This window comes from Cydia fagiglandana, chromosome Z (assembly GCF_963556715.1).
Source record: "Cydia fagiglandana chromosome Z, ilCydFagi1.1, whole genome shotgun sequence".
In the NCBI taxonomy this organism is placed as follows: domain Eukaryota; kingdom Metazoa; phylum Arthropoda; class Insecta; order Lepidoptera; family Tortricidae; genus Cydia; species Cydia fagiglandana.
Window position 1 is genome coordinate 11190213 of NC_085959.1, and position 24894 is coordinate 11215106.

The window sequence follows — 24894 nt, forward strand, 5'->3', positions numbered from 1 at the left end:
TTAATGTGTACACAAGAAGTTTTGATTTTAGTTACATACAAAAATGACCACCTGTCTACTTTCAATCGAGAGTTAATCGAGAAATTTAATCGATTAATATTAAGATTAATTCAATTTCAATCGTATGTTAGGTCGACTAAATTAATCGCGATTAAATTAATCGCCGATTAATTTTGACGATTAACTTTTTTAATCGATTGATTAGTCGATTAAAAAGTTAATCGATTAATGCCCATCTCTGCTTATAGTATAGTTTACTAATTCGTTCCAATCTCAACCCGCAATCGGAACGCATCACCACGTGGCATATGGTGCAAAAATACAAAAGGTTATCTTTGTTTACTCGAAACGCTTTTGTATTGCAATAGATTCGCTTCCGGGTACGTAATTCGTATTGAGAGCTGCATCGCAATGGGATACAATAACATTAACATTTGAATAAATGTTATCGGTAAGAATATAATCTGCAGAAGTACTGTGCGTGATTACCAACATACGAATGTATTTACTTATTCATACTTTATTGCACTATATAAAATTATACGAATGGTGAACTGAATCTCTAATAACATCGCATTTGCATGTCCTTCTTGCTCTAAAAACGGTCCACATGACTGGCACTCACATGACAGCTATCCCTCCTCCATAAAAACCCCGCTCGCATCTTTTAATTTTACCCAATACACAATTTATTTGCAGGTGATAAAAATAGTTAATTACGATACAAGTGCGTAAAAGAGAAAATTCGAAACGAGTGGCGATAAATTAAAACACGACCGAAGGGAGTGTTTTAAATCGACACGAGTTGCGAATTATCTATTCGCACGTGTATCGTGCAACGTTTTACAGTACATATGGCCCTTTATACTTTTGACATCGCACGAAAAGTGCTATTTTACGCACTAGTGCGGAAAAATAGGACCATATGTACTGTAAAATCTATTGCGGCATTACAATATTTTTGACGTTATCAAGCAGTGCGCAGTACAGCTATGTCATTCGCGGCGACGCATATAGTACGTGAGATCATCCTTGACTTCTATAGTTATTCTAGTACGCTGAGTACTTAGTGGTTAGAAAAACTACATAGCTCACCTTATAGCGTCTCGGTACCCTCCTATTAAACCAACCAGTGCCCGTAAAAACGCACGCGACACGGCGTCTCCTAATGCATTCTTATCACTTAAAGCTTTCTTCAAACTGGATACCTGTAATAACAAAGGACAATAAACGTATTAACTCACATTTATAGACGGGTCTATCGTGATAATTCACGATAATTCACAAAATAAATATTTTATTACCTTTTTTACAGACGTTTCGACACAACTATCACTAGTCGTGGTCGAAACTGATGTCCCAGCAAAATGTCAAGACAGAGATTTGTGCAACTACCCGACAAAAATTGTATGAAAAGGTTTGGGTGTAGACAATATAAGTCTTGTAAATAAAAGATTTAATAAAACTTGTTCAACAAGGGCAATATTACATGCAGGGGAGTAATAGATGATTTTACTCCCTAGGGTATCTTATCGCAATCTCGGAAAATGTTTGACCAATATTCCACTTGCCAAACATAACTTTAACCGACCGCGTTATTTTCAAAAACCATACTTGTACAAAATTTTTCGAAAAAGGCTAATGTCTTGTTCCGATAAAGATTTGTGACCATTTTGATAAATTTATTAAAATATTTCGAGGTTGCGATAGGTTGCGCAGTACCAAAAATACTTTAACCTTTTACGAGGCTGACCATTTAAAAGTGACAATCGAATGTCATGTGGGAAATATATATCCCTCAGCCTGGTATAGGGTTAAATAAGTAGGTACTTACCAATTCAGGCGGAAGACTTTCTAAGTCTTGAAAGGGAGATCTCAGTTCGTTTTTGTCTACATTTAATACGACCACGTCTCCTATATCCGACATCCTTACAGTCTGAAATATGAAAACGAAAAAAAATGACATATATTTATAATAGTATGGCATATAAAGAGTCAATATACACAACCAAACGTTTTGAATGCTACCTATGCAAAACCTTCCTTCAATATTACAGAGTATATTAAAATGCGTTTTATTAAATATCAAGTCCTTAGTGATTTGAAAACAATTCTGTGTCCCTAGTGAAAAAAGGTATAAGTCTGGGGCAGCGCAGTTGTAAAAGGACGTAAGTTCTAAGTAACACCTGTGCCCTTTTACTCCTAAGCTGCATGAGACTTGTACCCTTTTTCACTGGGGCCACAGAATTGTGATATTAGACAACAGGGACCGAAGTGTCAAGTACAGTCAGCCGAGAAAGTGGTCTACCACTTTTAGACTCTATCATCTGATTAATGAGAGATGAGTGACGGTGGCATTTATTTGTGTGATGAGCACAGATATTTGTTTCTGAGTCATGGATGTTTCCTATGTATTTAAGTATTTGTATAATATATTTATCGTTATCTGAGTACCCACAACACAAGCCTTCTCGAGCTTACCGTGGGGCTTAGTCAATTTGTGTAAGAATGTCGTTATAATATATATATGATATGATATATGATAGTTATTTTTCTGCACATGTATACAACTTTTATGATAACAAATTATTTGTATTTGATTTGTATAATATTTATTTATTTATCTTACATTCATAACGCTAGCTGGAACTCCAATAAGAAACGGCATTGGCGCCAACAGATAATCCACGAAGTGTTTAGGCAGAATCGGTATAAATATATGCTGCCACGACATCGGGAATAAAGTCGCGTTGGCCGCCTGGACACACGCCGATAACCGGGAGGGCTTGGATGCTACGATGGCGACTCGTCTCTCGTGTAGTAATGCTGCCCATAACCCTGCCATGCATTTTGTGTCTACCGCGCTGAAGTATTCCGTTAAGTTACACTGGAAAAACGTACAGCAAGAGTTATTATATACAAAATACTTCTGCAAGTGTTGATTAAAAACTATAAAACTCAGGCATATTCAAAATATATAAAACGGGTCTCTCAAGTACAAAGAGTAGAATAAAGCTCGACCTACACTGATCTAGTTTCTTAAAGTGTCGACGCTGGCACAGTCGCCATCAGATATATCTGAGCGGCCATTGTGCTCACAAATATCTGAACACGCCTCTGTTCACACGCATGTTCAGATATTTATTACATACATTCTCAGGGATACTCGAAAGACGGCCCTCGGGTTTTTTTGCAAGAAAACACGCTTCGACCCGCTTTATCGGTCACTAATGCCTGTGTGTGTGTGTGTGTACTTATATTGGCCTCTAGTTTTATATCGGCTGTTTAGCTCTAAAGAGTTTCGCATGATTACTGATACAAACATTCACAACCGACCAAGTATGGCTCATAAGCACGAAGAGTTTCGTATATTGAGCCGCCTGTTCCTATCTCCTGCTTGTGTCTAGGGCATTTTTATATTGCTGCCCTGCTCGCAAAGTGGCAATGACCGCCGGCATCATCGGCCGGGACAGCGATATAACTATGCGCGTGCGATAGACACAGGCATGCTCAGTGCCCTTACTTTAGGTCTTAAGACGTTGCCGTAAGGTATACAAGTGGTACATACATTTTCAGGGATGCTCGGAAGCCGGCCGTCGGGGTTTTGGCAAGAGAACACGCTCCGACCCGCGTTGTACGTCACTTTCAGCGTGTGGTCTTTCATCGGCGGCCGGATCCGACACGCCTCGAGGAACGACGTCAGCTCTCCCTTCTCTGGACTGTTTATGAGGTTCGATATACTATTTAATAATCTGGAAAGAGATAGCATGCATGAAACATACATGAAAATCGCTTTGCTACAGGCTTTTGCTAGGTATTTTTTCAACCCTTATATGCCACGAAATGAACATGTTACAATTAAAGGGCACTGAATAAGGGGCTAAGTTAAACAAAAAAAGACGGTTAATGCATAGCTAACTTAAAGATCTAATAGAACAAAATATGTTTTAGTAAGATTCGTTCAGCGTGACCTGTTTATGATCACGCGCTGATTTAAAAAAATCGCGATACCAAATCGGCTAATGCATAGCTAACTTAGGATATATTATATCACCAATATATATATCCTATAGTAAAATCCGTTCGGCATACTCGTAATCTTCATAATGACTAGCGGACTACGATTCAATTCCAATTTTATAACATTCGCTGCAAAGTGCCCGAAGGTATTTCATAAACGGGCTTTATTTTACAGTTTTGATAATAATACTGATTCACTACTACCAAAATCATTCGCTTAGCTATTTTATTTATTTCATTTATAACATGTGGCTTTGTGAGCTGTAAAACCCTGTAAGAAGATAATTCAAATAATGAATCGAAAAAAAACTATAGATTCGTCAAACCTGCTCACAAAATTACATGATAATTGATTAAGAGATTTTAATCCCAAGTTAAAACGAAGATGCTTTGCTCAGCGTATATAGACATAGTTGCCATTAGGTAATTAGGTCCGTCATTTGTACATTGTATTTTATGGATTTTGTGAAATATCGTTTAAATTCGCTTAGCTTACAATGCGACTTCTATTCTGGTTTTCCTTTCCTATACAAGTAGGTATATAAACATAAGTGCAAGGAAAAGTAAAACCAAAACTCTTTCTATATTAGATAATCAAATCACAGTCTGAATGTAAATGTATAAAACAAAGATAATTAATGTTTCTTAATATATAGTTCTAGATTCCCTTCACTTCATCAATTATCATCAGTAAGGAGTATCGTATGTCCTAATCCAAGTTAAAACCTACCAGATCCAGTTCTAGTTAAAATATAAATACTTATATATAATTGAATAAGAACTTTCACTAGAATCTTTTCTGCGGTGTTTGCGTGATTAAGTAATAGGTATATGAGCTTTCACATTTATAAACGTTACTAGGATTTAGCGACACTAATTTGCGACACCCTATGCAGAATGAGGATTAAGGATCCATAATATATCACTGGCAAAGCAGTTTACTGTGCGATTGTAAAGCTTATAATAACGTGGTAAGGCCTCTAGTAGGCAACTACAGTTGTAGACGTAGCACTATGAATTGAGCGAAGGCCGAGCCACTTACGGCCCCTATATAGATTGCCAGGCTATTACTATATTGGGCCTATCATTTGTTATGCAAGTAGGAGGTGCGAACAAATCTCAAACTGTAGTAGTAAAGATATTAAATAGGTATATATGTAAAAAGGCAAAAGAATAAAACGATCATATGCCCTTTTACTCTAATATACACTCGAGAGCAATGAAAAGAGTTAAAAGCGACGAAAGCGCTTGTCTGAATGGTCTTCTCCACATTGACCTTACAACTGCAACTTATTTAGGAACCGGCTACTTACTTATAAAATATGTCGTGCCATGGTAAGTGAGACATTATTACTAGAGCGGTGTTCGTTCTGGGGTCGTATCGGCAGAAACAAAACGTATACTTTGAATCCACAGCCGTCATCACAAACGAATAGTGCTGGACGAATGTACTGAAAAAAAAAAACAAAAACATTGTCAATATTGTAATTATATTTACACTCCGACCACGCCGAGTTGGCGCCGACTTGGCACAGTTGGCAGTGACAATGTGTGATCGCGTCTCAACCACGTATATGGGTAAAAATTATTTGAGAAAATTCATACTATATTTTTATCTAAGGCCCCTACGAGCATGAAAACTTTCATTAAGGACTTTTTACATATCGATTAGTGTTTAGAATGAGTTTATACAGTATTTGCTACATTTTCTATTAAAGATAAATACATACTTACTATCTCGGACGATCGATAATCAAATAGTTATTGATATGTCATTGTTTTCAATTGTTTGGTGGATTGAATTGAAATATAAATGTCCACATTACATCAACCCTATTAATAACTACTTATAACGATAAAAAAAATTATAACTATACCATTCAGTTTTCTTAAATTTGTGGAGTTAAAAATAAACACCGTGTAGAAACTACTTTTTGAAAAATGTAGTCTACTCATAATATAGCCATCAGAGCCATATTTATAGTAACTACGCTACGGTGGATCACAAGTAATACACACCGCCATAATTGACTGCTAATAACAGAATACTTCCTTTCGGCTTTGCTGTAACGTACGCAATGGCTAATAAACGCCCCTTTCGCAATAGTACTGAAAGAGACGAAAAAGGCTACCTTAAGCAAATTGTCAATATTCTAGTTAGAAGTTATGCTAGACCAACTGCCTAGACTGTAGCTAGTCACAAGTAATAAAATACCGTCATATTATAAAAAAACTAATTTACGTAAGATATCACATTTCAACAATGATTCATTCATAACTAACATAACGTGGATTGGTATCATTTTTATGTCACATAGTTATGTTATATTAAAAAAAAAAATGACGAAGCCTGTTGCGGATATCATCATTGGTTTGTTTTGGACGAAGCATGTTGCGGATTTGCATTTGTATTAGCCACCTGACGAAGCCTGCGTTGTGGATATCCTAATTAAAAATTTGGTGTAAGGTGTATTCGGGTAATACCGAATGTCGGATAATTCCGAAATTCAGATGAAAATCACCCTAAATTCCATCATAATAAAAGTCTCTTTTCGGAATTATCCGTCAGTTTTCGACATTCGGAATCACCCGAGTAAACCTTAAGTAGTTTTATATTTTTATAATGAAGAAATAAAACTTTTATATGAAGTTATGTTATATATCAATACAATATATTAATATAGATACAACGAATTGCACTTCAGAGTTATACTCTAATATGCTCAAAAAGGTCCGCGTAAATATAGACACTGCAGTGTCACATGGCTCTTTTAGATCTCATTTCATAGTCAGCGTAGAGTTTTACTAATAAAAACATTGACATTGAAACTAAAGCAGACGACAGAAGAGGCCCAGAATGTATCGGTTAATAATTGGTTCTTTCATATACAATTCTCAGATCACTCGCCTATCTAATTCACAGGGGAATGTGAACTTAGGAACATCTTTTAGTTCATCCTCTGTTCTGAGTCCTTCTGGATATTTCCTGATGATATACGGCTCTCGTGGTTCTTTATCGGGGTCCCCAGGTGACACTTCACAAAACAATTCGAACAGCCGAGCTGTGTCTCTGAAATAAAAGAGAACAGCACATCATTGTATTGTTTTATTTAAATCTAGAGTCAAAGTAATTTCTTTCATTGAAATGTAGGAACCACTTTCTGAAAAAATATTTATAGGAATAGACTTCTGCTGGAAGAGGATAAAGGGCTTAATAAAATGACCCTACATAGAATGTAGTGACAGTCAAGTCAACACTGTTGACTGTGACAGTCAACAGTAGCAGTACAGTCAACATCAAATTAATGGTACAGTCAAACATATTGGAATGATATGGATATGTCGCAGTCGGATCGTATAATCCGCCGTATTACATTACGGCTAGCCGTTTTCAAAAACAGGGGCGTTTTGAAATGCGGCGGTTTAACGATTAGCCGTATTGAATGCGGCTGAATGAGAATCCGCCGGAATGTATTCGGCGCCATACGTTCTTCAACAAGGCTAGCCGTAATGTAATACAGCGAGTCATTAGCCGCCGCTTTGACAGTTTTTAGTTCCCATTTTTAACACTCGTGGCGCTGCCTGACAAACGCTGGGGTGTCCATCAAATCTGGAGTTTGTCGGACTGTTTCTTTTAAAAAAAAATTTTCCTTCACAACTTAACTAGACGGAGCCCCGCTTCGCGGGGCTCCTATTTCTGAGCGGTTTGCCCTTCGGGCATCTGAAGCTACCTAACGAACCTAACCTACCTACCTATTGATTAAGTGAGACGTCCGTGAAAACATTACACTTTGGGGAAAAAAGCGTAGGTAGGTAATTAGGTTAGGTTCGTTAGGTAACTTCAGATGCCCGAAGGGCAAACCGCCCAGAAATAGGAGCCCCGCTTGCGGGGCTCCGTCTATTTAAGTTGTGAAGGAAATGTTTTGGAAAAGAAACACATGTAGTGCGGTGGGACCATGGTAGAAATAAATTAAATCGCAAACATTGTCAAACTCCGGTTACGTAGGCGACCGAAAGAACTGGTCACTCTACAATGTACGATGCGGCTAAACGTGGACCGCCTTATTGAAGAACGTATCGCAGTGACAATCCGGCTAATCGTCGAACCGCCGCATTTCAAAACGCCCCTGTTTTTGAAAACGGCTAGCCGTAATGTAATACGGCGGATTATACGATCTGACTACGACAGATATATTTGGCAACTTTGGTCAGTACCATCTATTTAAAGCACTATGTATACCATAAACTAGGGTAACTATTCTTTATTAACTGATCATCAGTCAGTGACCCTGATTGCCCCATTACCAATTAACAATGTCTAATACTTATCCACAGCAGGTTCCTTATTCTAGTGCTGTATACACCGTGTTTTTATTGAATTCCGTTAACTTCGGGGTATGATCAAGTACGTTTAAGATAACTAAATGACAAAGTTAATTTTCAAAAAATAAATAATAAGCAATAAAGGTTTTCAATTACAACAATAATAAACAACAAGTAAAAGTATATTACTTAAACTTTTTATTACTTAGATTTAGATGTTTTGCCAAGCAACTAATGAAGTTGTTAAAAACAATTTCAATTATTAAATTCATAATACGTCTTCTGTTTAGTTCATATTTCTACTAAAAATCTGATTGTTGAATAGCTAATTACCCTCATAGTTCATTACAATAATTTTATTAGGTTAAAGCAATTAACCAACTTCCACTAAAAACTCAGACTATCCTATTGCGATAAGGTTGTGGACAGTCAGTTACAGTTCAAACACAATGTGTTAACCATCCAGTTTATAAGAGATGGCGCCATCATAGCTTGCCCTGTCAATCCCTAGAATTGTGTAATTTTTTTGTTTTTTTTTAATACCCTGGATGCCAGCCCTTTAAGCCAAATCTCACAGAAAAAGGGGCAAGCTATGATGGCGCCGGATTTCCGGTTCCGACCTGTCAAAAGTACGACGTGTGATTGAAGTCTCCTGGAATTTTAATCAAAAGTGCGGCAACTTCTAAGAATCTGGCGAAAATATTACGTAAAAATACAAATCCATCCACCTAAAGCTGAATTAAAGTGTTTTCAGTGACAAATACAAGTGATTAGTGCAAGAAAACAGTGAAATACGAACAAGAACCGTATATATAAGTATAACAGTCACTACGTATAGATTGTCGAAGATTGACGTTTGACAGCTGGGGCTGCCACACGAAAATAACATAGACTTCCGACAGCTGTCAAAACATTACCTACCTACCCACAGTTTCAGTTAAGAGACTTCACAAGTGTAAACAAAATGGAAAACCAAATTATGGACACTATCATGGCGAAACTCGAAGAGCAGTTTAAAACAAACAGAAAGCATTACAACATCCATCACTGACAATATTTCTGCCACTATAGACGCTAAATTAAAACCACTTTTGGCGGAAAATCAAGAACTGAAAAAAGAGGTTGTTACCCTGAAAACGAAGATAAAGTATATGGAATTAGAGCAAAAGAAAAATAATATAATAATATATGGGTTAGAAGAATCGGAGAGTAAGCACACGCAACTTCTGGAGAAAGTTTTAGAAACCCTTAATACTGCAAATGAGAAAGCAGACATAGATAAATGGGACAAATGGGAAATAAGCAATGTTCGTAGACTAGGGAAGCCTGTCAAAGATAAACATAGGCCTATCCTTATTTCTGTAACCCTTGCATGGAGAAAATTTGAACTGTTTAAAAACAAGAAACTTCTACCAAAAAATGTTTATGTCAGCGAAGATTATCCTAAAGACATTTTGAACAAAAGGAAAGAACTTATAGCACAACAACAGGAAGAGATAAAAAAGGGAAAGCAGGCATACATTCGCTTTGACAAATTGATTATAACAGACACGCCTGGAAATACTCGCGAAAAAAGGAAGCGTGTTAGTACTGTTTCACCCCAGAATCAGGACAAACCTGGGCAGCCAGAAGTAAGGGAGGAGCCCAAGAGGATGAACAGGAATAGCATGAAAGACTACCTAGTAAGACCAATGGCTGAACCCACACCTGGACCATCTTCAAAAAACTAACAAGTAACAACAAAAACCGGAAATCAAAATCAAAACAACCAACTGATCACAAAGAAAAACAACAAAAACAACCTCCCCCAAGCCGGCTGGTCCCCGTGGGGGAAAACGACCAACACCCTCCATTTAAGAAAAAGAAATAAATAACAACAACATATAAAACAACAACATAAAGTTTGGAGGAGGCCTTTGCCACCTGGCAAACGGACACAAAAAAAAAAGGAATTAGGGAAATATATGAACAAGAAATGTATTGTCCGAGTAAAAAGGCTAAATAAAAAAAATAAAAAAAATGATTGCGCCATCTATGCAAACGTTTGACAGTTGCCAACCCCATTGAACTGTGTCAAGTGTTATGTGCACTTTATTATGTGCAGTATTTTAATAATATATTTCTATATTACATTAATATTCACAACCCAGAAGTGTCCAAAAGTGTGCATTCATTACACTACCACTTTGTAAAAAGTAACAGCGGTCTGATGGCTTGACATGTACCAAGCTACTAACAATGGTGATGACAGTGATGTATGCAGCTCGGGTGTGTGCGAACTTGTGTCTACCCTCGTCAAATGATTGTATAGACTGTGTTTAATACTACTATGTTTAAAATTCTCTACATGACACTTACTTACTTACTTGGTTGGCACGGTGACCCAAAATAAGTATTGGCCTCTAACACAAGAGCACATCACTTTGATCGATCCAGAGCAGTATCCCGCCAGACATCTACATGATGGGCTATTCATTTTAATCTATTTGCAGATGTCAGATTCACAGCCAAGTACTCATTATTTAATAAAAATATTATGCCTTGGAAAAGATAAGAAACAAATCTTGCATAGGCATTTATAGGAACATCCTGTTATTTAATGAAACCAATAGAACCATAGGCGTACGCACGGTGGGGCATGTGGGACAACTTGCCCCACCCTGGTCTGTGGTCTGACGAGAAGCAAAAATTTTTTAGGAACAATTAAGGCACGTATCCATACTTCTGCCCCACCATTTAAGAAATGCTGGGTACGCCTATGAATAGAGATCTTTGAAAACACAGCCACAGACATTGCACATTTAATTTTAGGAAGACGAAACGAAACGTTTTGTTTCCGTACGGGTTGTTTGAACAGGTAGGTACGCTAATAAAAGATACACAAATTTTTCACTTCAGTTAGCAATATTAGGTTTGTAATGTGATGTGATACGTACCTTAAACAATAGCATAACAGCATGAATTTAGGAAGTAGGCGTATGGCTTGTTTACGTTAGAGATACTACGATATCAACAAGCGAACGAGTGTTACCAACGGAAGCGACAACACTCGAGTGATATTAAATAGGAAATACGTATCTTTACGCAGTGAACCGGAGCTACTAAGCATAATAAATGATTTCTCACGCGGCTGCTAACGAACCGTCACCTTTATACAGATAAGAGGGAAGGAAATGAAACAATTACCTTAGCCTGGAACCCATTTCTCGACGTGGTACTCTTCAAATTTTGACCGAATTAAGCGTTTCGATGTGCATTGTGTATGCTTACGAGTATAAAGATCTAACGATTATGAGACATCACAGGCCATAGAACACTAAATACGGCGGGGAACTGGCATTTTCTAATGATTTTTTTAACTGTTACGAAAGACTGTATTGAGTCACCATGGTTCAAAGAGACAGGCGAACACTGCAGCATACATCACAAATTGAGTACCAAAGAGAAACTCACGATTTTTTTCGCAAATGTCATATCGGATGACGTTAAGAAATCCAATAGGATTTTTAGTTTGATCAACGTACAGAGTGTTCATTGGTTATTTTGCTGTCAGAAGACGAATGACATTGACATGTAAGTTAAAATGTTGCCTTAAATAAAAACAAATAAAGTTGCCACGTCCAACTTCTATGAAATTATTACGTGTAAAGAACTCTTGCACTGCGTGGGCTATCAAAATCTTCGAGCAACACGGAAGGGAGGCGGCATTCGCACTATTTCCCCTCTGCCGAGGTACAAGATTAGCGCGTCAATTTAATCTACCGCGGGCAATAAAACTAGTTGCACTTGGATTTTTCACTAGACCGAGTCCAGACGCGCGCGTGAACACTGCTGCACAAAAATGCCTGTTTGCTCGGTTTTTTGTTGCAAAAACAAGTCGAATACGTCTACTACTCTACTCTCTGTCGCACTTGTAAATTCATACGTAAATGTGACAGGGAGGCAACACGTCGAACGTGGTTCGCAGTAGGCCCAGTACAAATGTCGTATCGGTCGAGCGACAAATCCGACTTCTTATCGGGCTAGTTACGTTACCTCTATACAAAATAACTTGTGTCGATAAATTTGAATGAGGTCGTCTACTTGTAAAATAGTTCGGATTAGACAAATTCTTATTATGGTTTTTATGTGAAGTGTACATATATTTCATAAAATAGTAAAACATTAATTAGATGATTTTTTTACTAGTTCTTCAGTTACAGGCGATGAAGGCGATTAAACCTGTATACATATTATTATTATAAATTTAACTTTTTTTTAATAAATAAATGAATTGAATTTTATTAATACCTATGTATTGAAAGGTTACAAACAATGGGTAGGTACATTCAAAAATTACATTAAAATTAACTATATACTAAATTAAAACTAAACAAAGCCACAACTTCGTCAAACAACTCGTCCCGCGCTCTTCCAGACGCAAAGGTGGGCAGCTTGCCGCGCTGAATTGCGATAGACCATAGGCCTCTGCATTAGGAATAACCCGGAATGAGGGTCGTGACCTCTCTCCCTCAACCGCTGCCCCAATACGCTCAAGAATATTTTGGCCTCGGCAGACCAATACCGAGACGTCTCCACCGCTAATAGGACAAAAATATACTCCGGACCGTTCGGCCAATGTGCGAGGCGGCAAAATTGCTGACACACGTGGCATACCAAAGTAGAGAAGTTTACCCTTTTCCCACGGAATAAGTGTTAGCCCGTCAGGTCTTTTGCCATCGGACCGGCTTAAGCCTGGAGGTTCCAACATGCATGGCACATTTGCAGACAAAAGTGCCCTTCTCACAATGTCGAGAAGTACCCATGTGCGTATTTAACTATTTATAGTATAAAATATTGTCCTCGGTTACCGCGATAGTTCCTACTCTTGAAATAAAACTACCCCCTGTCACCCGTTGACCACAAACGCTGTAAAGGGTTGAAAACGTCGGGATGTATTATAAATTCACTATACGCGATATAATCCGTTTTCATATTTTTCGTTATATTAGCGGCTTCGAAACCCTCCACTGAGCCAAGGAGCTATGAGCTCCCATTGGGAGCCTCCCAATGTGTTTTTGGTCTGCTATTTATGACTTTTCGAATGATTATCTTTCAGACTGATGAAAACATTGTTATTTTCATGATGTCGTGACTTATCCCACTTTTTGTGTTTACAGCTTCCCCAAAAATCCGAAATTAAGGACTCTATGGAAAGAATTTTGCAATAATAAGCGAATCTGGGATCCCAAAAGAACTAGCACAGTTTGCTCAGTGCACTTCCAAACATCGGATTATCAAAATCTTGCGAACAGGAGGAGAAAATTAGTGGAGAATGCAATTCCAAAATTAATACCAAATTGCATTTGCACCGTAAGTAGCAATGTACAAGTTGCAGAACATTCTCAAAAATTCAGTAACATTCTCGGGAATTTCCGGAAACTTACATGAGAATTTAAATTAAATTTCCAATGAGAACATTCCCTATGAGAATTATCAAAAAAAATACTATTAGTATTATTTTAATAAACTCGTAAATATTTAAGACAGTCAGTTAAAATAATTGATAACGGCGGTGTCCAGCGACTTCCTGAATAATTTTTATGGTTCGTAAAATATAAGTTCTGAGAACATTCCGTATAGAAAATTTCGCAACTTTGGAAACTATTTGCGTTTTCTTTGAGAAATAAGTATCTCTTTGTAAGAACTATTATGTAATGTGCTATAAGCCTGTAAAAAGTAATAAATACTGTATTTTAGGTTGAAAATGTTTCAATTAGTTACCTTTATTCCTGCCTCCTTAATACGATAAATGCCCTAACTTATCGATAATATTTCGATATTACTATGTCGACACAAGCACATCTCTCAAAAAGCAATAAAATTCAAATGTGTTAGCGTGCGTGTTGTGACAGGTTATGACACTTGTGACTCGTCCGTACACAAAAACAGATCGAGGTGTGCAAGATTTGTCTGTGTAGTGTGTTATTTGCTATGTATTTGTGTCGTCATTACAGGTTGGATTATGTATGTAAGTGTGTGAGAAGTGCGACTGTGTGCACGTTCCCCCCCCCCCCCCCCGCGAAAAATGGCAGAATGATTTGCATGTTAAGATATCGCTTGGGCCCCTCGGAGTTCCGATGTGTCGGAAGCCGGTGTTGCTCGAAGATCAAAATCGTTGCAAACTTTTCTTGGCTTAACACCATAGAAGGTAGCATCCTATAGACGTGGTATACGCGTACCTCCGTGAGGGACAAAACATACGCAATGCGACAATATTAAAAACACGTTTTAACATGCCTGACAATATATGTACCAAAAACAATCTACGTAATTCGGTCGGGTTATATGTTGCCCACCATAAACCATACTAAATTTATTATTCGTGTTTGGGGCCATTTCTTTAATTTAGAGTGCTCAAATATCACCATAAATTTAAAGCGTCGGGTTAAATGAAGTAAAAAATATTTATTTTCAGGCAACTATGCCACTGATCTCCATGACAAAATTTGATGTTTTTTAAATACAGGGAGCCAATTTTTGAATTTCGACCGCTCGATTTCGTGTATTTCGTTCAATAATATCTCCAGTACCCGGCATTTACATTCTACTAAAACGAGTGGTCAATACCACTAGATGACTAGATTCCAAATTTCGATCGCTCGTATTTCAAATATTAGCATTTCGCCGTTTTCCACCGATTTTCGAGTGACGAAATTGAGCGATCGAATTTCAAAAATCAGCCCCCAGGGCCCAGTTTTATAAAGTTACAAGTTACAGGTTACAAGAGTACAGGCTACAGGCACCTGTAATGCACTGTGAACGGCTACAGGTGTTTTATAAATACACATAAATAATTACAGTTGTAAAGAACCACGGTCAATCTCGATTACATGTGAAATCTACAGGTGTGAAGGACATCACTATTTTAAAAAAAACGTGTGTCATAGATACTCGGTTCTCTACTAAATTATGTGTTTTTGTTTGCTGTAAAATAATAATTACTGGAAAAATGGCCAGAAATGAAGGAAAAATCGAGTGGTTGAGAGCGGCGTTCCATGCCAAGGATATACTTTTTGGGCCGTTTTCAGATTCAGATTAAGTTAGATTTAATGAAATATTTACGTAATAAGTAAATAACATGTAAATAAGTAGGTACTCTTTCACATTCTTACATTAAAATGTATCGTTTCGGTAGCGGCTCAAAGATAAATACGGTGTGTATCGAAAATTATGAATAGTACACTTTACCATAATGTGAATGCACTATACTTATATAAAGAGACGAATGCTAATAAGTCAACGACAAATATCGGCAATAATCCCTTTCCATTTCCTAGTAGATAAAATAAAACGAATCGTCAATAAAATCAATATCAAACATATTGTCACTTTATTTCCTATTTACTATATATTTCAGATATATTAACAAAAACTGATAAGGTCAGTGCATGGAAAAGTATGCATGCCCTGGCACAATCGTTGGCGTTGGTGCTTAACAATAAAGAGTAAAGTTTAAAATCTCTCAGAAAACGAGTCTACAAGTAACTGCTGTTGTGCTGTTACAGGACTCAAGACGTATGTAAGTTTTTGTTACAAGTGTACCAATCTACACTTGTAATTTACAATTTTTTTATAAAACGCCTGTTCGATTATGAGTTTAAAACTATAAAACTCCCGTATTTTCGTCTATGGTTGAGCTACAGGCACTTGTACCTGTAACCTGTAAAATTGTAACACAGTACTTTTATAAAACGCAAATTGTAAAAAACGGAGCAAGTGTTGCCAGTAAACGCCTGTAAACTTGTAACTTGAAACTTTATAAAACTGGGCCCAGGCCGCTTTATATTTTTTTCTTATTTGCGCTACTCTTTTGTTTTTGGCGGGATTTAAAAAGTCATCTCGCTGTAAGAATGGAACTCACTCGTGAAAATATTTGTGCCATGATTTATTGAAGTGAAAACTTCATTAGCGGCGCTGAGCACTTTTAGAGGTGGGGAAAAATGATAAACTCGAGACTAGCAAGGCCTGTTCACTTCCTAAGAAAGTTATGTCCCCAAATAATTGCGCATGTGTCCGCCTGAAGCTTCTATGTGTGCGTTGGCCTCCGAGAAAAAGTTGCGAGTAATAAAAATAAAATCATTTTTCTACAGCAACATCCCAAGTAGCATGGAAGTGTCGGCAACATCAATATACCAGCCAATTTAGAACTTAGAGTGATTTAAGAGACGTATAAGAGTGTCAGAAAAGATTTAAGCTGTATAAAAGGTATTTTACCGACATTATACAGCTCAAGCTGTATAAAATCATTATAAAGGATTCTGCGGAATCATGGGGTGCTTTATCAGAATATAGAAAATCTACTATAAAACTAAAAGTGTTGTGAAACACTACAAGCTAATTCTATCGTAAAAGCTGTATACAGGCTGTATTGTAGTAACACTTGGCACTTTTAGCTGTATAAAAGTATCTGTCAACTCCGTTTTAAAACTTTAAGTGTTGTGAAACACTACAAGCGAATTTTATGGTAAGAGCTGTATACAGGCTGCATTGTAGTATCACTTGGCACTTGTAGCTGTACAAATGTATCTGTCAACCCCGTTTTAAAGCTATTTCTTATGGCGTAATTTTACTCTCCTATAAGAATAGTAGTTGTATAACTTCTGTCTGTAAGGGTATTATAAAACTAAACGAATAAATGGCAGCTATAGTACAGCTTTTTTCTGTATTACTGACAGAGTCGCTTATTTCGGCGTAATTTTACACTCGTATAAGTATATATTTCGACCACGAAAATAAAAAATTGTAATGAACAAGATTAATAATTTAGAAAATTATGAAATGGAACGAAGAATAGACCAAATACATTTGGACCTAAGGGTTTTTTTATTTGTTATACGGATCTCTAAAGAGACTTATAACTTATGTACGGAGAACCGAAATACAGCCAAATGAATACAAATCTTCTATTCTAAAGCTGTTTTAATTCCAAAAGCTGTAAATGACACTCCATTTATTACACAGCACAGCTACTAAGATTATAATGCTCTCCAACTATCCTGTAAGCTGTTTAAAAATTGTCGCCATTTTACAATGAAACAAAAAAGTATTTATAAATATAATTAAGGAAATACTTGCAAATATTAAGCAGACTAACATCGTGTTATGATTACCAGCTAAAATAAATTAACTTTAGCCTTAGAATTAATATTTATAAAACTTTTTGATATTCTAACCTTAAAAACAAACACTAACTTTCCCGATTTTTGATATTTTCCTTATGGTTTCTCTTTGTTATTTTGCAGGCGCGTGAATATTTTGCCAGAAAAGATACATAGGTTCACAATAAATAATAATCGGCACTTACAAATACTATAATATTCCACTTAAGTCCTCTATAATATTTACTTTTACTTATACCATCCACTATAACACTTTATTGTCGCCATTACTATATTACGAATGAACAAGATTAAGACATTTTAGTTTCCTAAATGATTATTATTCTCTTGTAATCATTTTTTAAAACTCATTTAAAACTCATATTCTTATATCGTACTTATAAGAGATTATCTGTAGTGTTAAGGTTTCCTTTTACACCGAAATATAGCTGTAATGCAGCTATTATGCAGCTTATGTATTGCTTATTATACAGCTACTCTACAGCTCTAATAACGCGAAAGGCTGTATAATTTGGGCCCTTTTTTAACTTATAAGGGCTGTATAAGCGCTTATACAGCCTTTGTACAGCCTAACTGTACAGCTTATAGGATACAAATAAACTTCAATACAGCTTATATACAGCTTGCAATGCTACTTGGGATTGCTCCCAACTCTGATTTAAATTATCACGAATTTTATACATAATTAATCATAAAACGGGACTTAAAACGCTTAAAACTTAATTACACGCGATTAAGTTTTATAATGAATATTTGCTTCCAACTGTCTTTATCAATATTCATAAAATATATGGAGGGTAGGTACGTCTACCCACCATAATAAAAAAATATATTTGTCAATGACTCTGTCCAACTGCTGTGGTTAAAGTTCATAACGAAAATTTTATTTATTAAATCTTTAAATAATAAATACAACGTAGCGGTACAACCACTTAAGACTGTAAGTCTGTACCTACATAGATTACAGCAATGCACATAGAAAATGTGCTAAATGCGGAGCAACAACGGCTGTTGAAGCAGCCAGAGTGAAATATATACAGCTTTAGTGGGTTCAGAAGGAACCGAGTCATAACGCATCTGGAAAGCGTATTAATTAACCGTGAAGAAATGTATGAATGAATACAAGTTAGAAATCTGTGTAAAATGCCGTGTGTTAAAGTGTAGTGTATGTGTGTGTAAAGTGTAATAGGTAGGCATGCCTAATGTTATTTGTATAATACTGAAAACTTTGTAAATGCGCTTTATTAATGTCTATTTTTATTAAGTTGTCAGGGTTTAATTTTCAGTGTATATTTCTATATGTAAAACATAATACAATGTTATAAACATAAATATGCCTTTTATTTAAATCAATAGATAATACCACAAACAAGGGGTAATATTTGCATCTTTCATATATTTCGTGATATGAAGATAACAAATATGTTTATCAACATAATTACTATATACCTATAATACCAATACCCGCCAGGCTAAACCGGTTGTCAACTTTAGTTCCATTGGTACACATCGAGGGCGCCACTAGTATAAACGTATAAACGGTTGGGGACATTTTTTTGTATGGAGTTACCGTTCTTCTCCTAGTGAGTATTATATTCTTTGCTCGAGACAGCGTAGCGCGTAACGGATAACGCGTAACGCGCTGACGTCATGTGTGACAGATAATGTTATTTACCAAAGAACTTTAGTCATAACTCATAACGTATCATAAATCAGGTCAATTACTATGATCTTTTATACTAGATATGTCATACACTAACATATCAAGCGACAAAAGTGATGCCAACCAATGCTGCCAACGTCACGGCAGCATCAGTTACAATTTGTTTACAACTTCATACGCAAATGCGTAAGAGACGGCACAATTAAAAGAATACCTAAGTAAAAAAGAGACGCGTAGTGTTAGTCACTTGCGCGTGAATTTGGTAAATCAGTGATACCACCATAACACGACGGCAAACAGTGAAGATGGCGCGAACCGTAAAACTTATTAAAAAAAATATCAAAGAATAAGATGTTTGACAGGTGGGTCATTCCACCGTTTCTGGTTAGTTTTTTTTTTTGGCGGGAACGTTGAAGGAAAAAGGTGCGCTGGTCAAATAAAATTCTGTAAATTAATTTTAACTCGTAAATTTGAACGTTTATTTGTATATATTTTATGTAAAATAGTTTCTATAGTGTTAGTTTTGTAAGTATTAAGTTAGTGCGTTTCCCCATTATGGGGAGGCGCACAGGACGCCACGGCCGAAAAAGGTCGCGCATTTCAGAAGAAAAACCACCGGAGGGGGCAGAAGGAATGGATCAGGACTTGCCTTCTTCTTATTCATCATCATCCTCTTATTCCGATGCCGAAGCTGAAAAAACGGAAAAAGAACGTCCTATGGCGAGGAAACGGGAGAAGGAGAAGGATAAGTACACGCTATACAAAGCGGGAAGCTACATCAGGTTGTATGATGAAAATTCACAGAAAAAAGAATTTATTGTCTTCCTTAATCGCGAGGAAGACAATATCGGCTGGCCGGAGGCCGATCTTCTCGTGAAAGCATTTGTCAGCTTCTACTTGATGCACAACACAGTTTGTCGAAAAATCATTATCTTTTATCTGTTTTCTTTGACATTGCCGGTGCTTTCAATAGTGTCAATATTTCCGTTCTTTGCATTGAGTTGTCAGTGTTAGGGATACCTGGGAAAATAATAAATTTGGTACAAGCATTTTTGACCAACAGAAAAGTTTTTGTTAAATTTAATAAACACTTATATGGTCCAAGATGCTCCTCGTTAGGAGTTTGTCAAGGAGGAATTCTATCTCCATTAATTTTTATTTTATATATTAGGATATTTAATGTTATTTTGGGGCCGAATGTACAAAACTTACAATTTGCGGATGATTTAGTCGTTTATGTGTCAGGAATGGATTTAAATCAAATGACTGTTACTGTAAATGAGGCACTTGTAAATTTAAATCAGTACTTTTCATACCTTAATTTAAATGTTAACCCGATTAAATCAAAAATATTTCTCTTTGGTCGTAAATCCCCTATCTTACCTAATATTTTATACAATAGTATTCCGCTGCCTATATCTTGTGACGTAAAATTTTTATGTGTAACCTTTACTCCAAAACTCTCATGGACTAAATACATTAACAGTATAACAACTAAAGCAAACAAAGCATATAACCTACTGAAATCTATTTGTGGTACTACATGGGGAGCAGATCCCAAAATACTGTTAATTTTATACAAATCTCTTGTTCGTAGTCACTTTGAATATGGTTTTCTTTGTTTTGCTGGAGATAATAAATTAGTTAATAGTTTGGATAAAATACAAAACAAATGTATGCGCACAATACTTGGTGCCTTTAAAACTAGTCCCATTGCTGCTATGCAAATTGAATCAAAACTTCCCCCTATTGCTGTTAGATTTCGTTATCTAAAAGAAAGATTCGTCTTAAAGCTTCACAGTCTGCCAAAGAATATGCTTCTTACCAATTTAATTGCTTCGGATTCTGCTTCATTTAATAAAAATGTGTTATTTTGCAAGATTTTCTTTGGTTTTTTCATTCTCTTCAAGAGTTTAACATATATTTAAATAACGATGTTCTTCCTTGTTATGCAGGCACATTTCACAGTAAATATTCGGCAATGAATATAGTAATGAACTCAAATCTGACTTCTAAGGAGGAAGTTTATCTATTATTGTCAGGATGGTGTAATTTTAAATTTCTTTATACCGATGGGTCCAAAAATAATGATGCTGTTTCCTTCGCTATTTATCAGACTGAAATTAATAAAGGAGTGGGGTACAAGATTAATAAAAATGCCAGTATCTTCACCGCTGAAGCAACAGCCATTCTTTTTGCTTTGAAACATATTAAGGAGAAAAATCAATTGGACAAAAACTGGGTAATCGTTAGTGATAGCATGAGTGTCTTAAAAAGTCTGTCAAATAACAAAATTAATGCTAACACTAACTATCTAATTTTTACTATTAAAGAATTGTGGTGGGAATTATTCTTAACTGACACTGATGTTAAATTTGTCTGGGTACCGTCGCATATAGGAGTCTTAGGGAACGAAAACGCAGATTTTCTAGCTAGAACTATTGTTAATATGTCTGATCCTTCCACTAGTCTTGACAACAAGGGTTTGAATATAGCTTTACCGTATACAGATATAATTTCCAATTTAAAAAAGCGTATGATTGGTAACTGAGGAAAGCATTGGTATTGTTCTACAGAAATTGAAAATAAGGCTCATATATACTTGGTCAAGCAGATCTTGTCAGTAGAAAAAGGCGGCAAATTTGAAATATGTAGGCGCGAAGGGATAGCGTCTCATAGAAAATTTGAATATCGCGCCTTTTTCTACTGACAAGATTTGCTTGACCATCTATATATTCTTTGTTAGATGTTCCTGTTAATAGCACCCCGTGGTTCTGCAAATTTAAAAAGTTTGTACATAGAAAGTTTTACACTACAATTACTCGAATGCGCATTGGTCATTATTGTTAAATTTTCACCTGCATCGTAAAAATATAGTTCCCTCTCCTTATTGTGATCGTTGTCAAATGCAAGAAGCTCAGTCTTTGGATCACATCATCTTTGATTGCCCGTCCTTTGGCATTCAGCGCCTTGTGCTAATGGATGCGCTGCTTAATATTTATGGAGCGCCTAATTTAATCCCGTCTACAGTAACAGATTTGTTAAAGGAGACTACAACTTATATGTCTTTGTATAAATTTGTACATAATTCTGTAAATATGTTGTAAATTTATAAATAGTGTTTTTATAATTTAAGTTCTAAGTGTTGTAGGTACTTGTATTGAAACTAATATTAATATTGTTACGAGAATATTACAGGATTTGTCTAATTGCTAAAACAGATTTGAATGAAACAGAATGAGAATGGATATGACCAAATAACTGGAAGAGACGCTTTTACTTAAAGTATTATAAAAATGAAGACTACTGAAGACATTAATATCGGAATTGACCTAATATGAATAGTATTTACTGAAGACGTTTACCGGATTGAACTTACTGAAAAGACAAAAAAAATCTACTCATGACAAGGCAGTATAGTATGGCTTAGAGCTTTAGCCTGTCCAGATAACGAAAAAAAAAAGTTTCTGGTGTTACACTTGAACTCATAAAATAAGGTTTTATTCGATATTGTAAAAGGAACTAGGAGGTTATAACTATTGATTCATCTACTACTTTGATAATTTTTTAGTACAAAAGCTATAATGGCATGTTGATAATTAGGAACTTGACGTTTTATGTCATGTGCGATTTAGACTTGAGAGCTACAGTCAGCAGCAGATATACCTGAGCGGGCAAGGTGTCCAAGAAAACATATACACTTCAATCGTCACAAAAATAAGGACATCTAAGATGTCATTTTCACGTAGGCTTTCAGTTCGTCACAAATACCTTAACTTCTGAGTTTTTCTTTAACACATACACCCTTATTTAATCACAATGACAATAACGGTTAAAAAGTCAGTGGTAACTAAGCACTCAAATTCAAGCTGCTGTTATTAATACCTACACGCACTGCCAATCACGTACGTCAGCAGCCAGGGTGCCACCAGTTGCTAAGCAGTTGTTATTTCAATGGTAACTAAGCATCAACATTTTATCTGTTTAACTTTAAAGTAAATACTGTAGCACTACGAATTGACACCTCCTTTCTTAAAGAAGTATTTTATCGTTAAATGTCAAACTTAGACAATAAATAAGTAGGTTCTACTAGAATGATTGGTGTTTTTATTTTAACTGTCATATGCGGCTGTTCTTCCAAACCGTAGATCATATTATATACCTATGTTAATATATATATTTAGCCCACTTATTGTAATAAAATATACTATACAGGGTGGCCCATTTAGATCGGCCAGTATGGGAAAATCTGATACTATAATAAGATATACACCGATCTCTTCTTAGGAATCATGTCATCGATTTTAGTAACACGAAAAACTGCATTCATACATTAAAAAAAAACGTGTACCTACTCAGCTCGGTAATCGAACCCCGAACGTTTTGAAAAATAAAGCTTTAAAATAATAATATAATAATTTAAAAAATAAAGATTTTCCCATACTGACCGATCTAAATGGGCTAACCTGTATAGTACTAAAATGCCCCGAATCGATCAAAGAACGAAGGAGAAAATAATTGAATTGAAACGTAACACGTTCACTGTCTCAATCTGACATGTAAACTTTATGGCTTTGTAGTAGAGGCTAGCAGTGGCCCCACGTGAGGAGCACGGGCAGTAAAGGTGTTAAACATATCAAACCTAGCAGTAAATATCAAATGGCATTCCGCACAGGAGTAATCTAAGTAACGCCCACTGCGGGTTCAAACCTACAACGTCCTGATAGAAAGTCGTACATACGCTACATGTGAAATTATCTTCAAAAACAAGACCGAAGTGATCCCATAAGTGTTCCGTAAACAAAGTTTTGTACGGAACACTAAAAATTAAGTATATAAACTAATGCGAAATCTAGACACGCGGCAGCGTGTCAAGCCAAGTTCAAGCAAAGGAACTGGCTAGCCAGCGCCGAGTGTAATATTACACGAACCACTTGGTGCCACTTTTGACCCTTCTATAACTCAAAACATCTTTGATGTAAACACATAAAACTACGTGTGTTTAATTATATCCATAAGGATATCTAGAAGCCCAAATTTCATGAAGCTAGCTCAAACGGTTATTAAGGTATGAAGGTCAAAAAGTCGTAAATTTTAAGACTGACTTATGACTTATAGTACCTAAACCTAACCTACTTCCAGATGACCTAGAAGGATGAAATTTGGAATCCAGCTTGGTTATTGTGTGTAACCGTAGGAAAAAAATCTAAAAATAAAATAAAGTTAAAAAATAGGGGGGGTCCCCATACAAAAAAACCACTTTTTATTGGGACTGACATATAAGTACCTAAACCTAACCTACTTCCAGATGACCTAGAAGGATGAAATTTGGAATCCAGCTCGGTTATTGTGTGTAACCGTAGGAAAAAATCTAAAAATAAAATAAAGTTTAAAAATAGGGGGGGTCCCCATACAAAAAAACCATTTTTATTGGGACTGACATATAAGTACCTAAACCTAACCTACTTCCAGATGACCTAGAAGGATGAAATTTGGAATCCAGCTCGGTTATTGTGTGTAAGCGTAGGAAAAAATCTAAAAATAAAAAAAAGTTAAAAAATAGGGGGGGTCCCCATACAAAAAAATATTTTTTTATTGTAGCGTTGGAACCGTCACAAGCAGATATTTGAAACTACCCCAATATATGTATTATTATATTTGCTATATTAAAATAAAGTTTAGTCAAAAAATAAGTGGTGTCCCCATACAAAAAACTTGTAATACGCT

General features: G+C 36.1%; 1 protein-coding gene and 1 long non-coding RNA gene across 4 annotated transcripts in view; both read right to left on the reverse strand.

Moving 5' to 3' along the window:
• The window catches only part of LOC134678304 (DENN domain-containing protein 1A-like), a 30991-nt gene extending 19159 nt beyond the window's left edge, over positions 1-11832 (reverse strand). Inside the window, exons 1-7 of one of the 3 annotated variants that reach the window (XM_063536801.1) lie at positions 11530-11832; positions 6929-7090; positions 5334-5471; positions 3569-3752; positions 2630-2887; positions 1835-1936; positions 1096-1208 (exon numbers count right to left, since the gene is read on the reverse strand). In XM_063536801.1, the coding sequence (XP_063392871.1) occupies positions 1096-1208; positions 1835-1936; positions 2630-2887; positions 3569-3752; positions 5334-5471; positions 6929-7090; positions 11530-11546 (974 nt within the window). In that variant the 5' untranslated portion in view covers positions 11547-11832. The remainder of the gene's footprint in view (positions 1-1095; positions 1209-1834; positions 1937-2629; positions 2888-3568; positions 3753-5333; positions 5472-6928; positions 7091-11529) is intronic. The other 2 variants (XM_063536799.1, XM_063536800.1) reach the window with 2 other exon arrangements.
• LOC134678332 (uncharacterized) overlaps positions 1-24894 on the reverse strand; it is a 381674-nt gene that overhangs the window by 256620 nt on the left and 100160 nt on the right. The gene's annotated exons all lie outside the window — the stretch shown is intronic.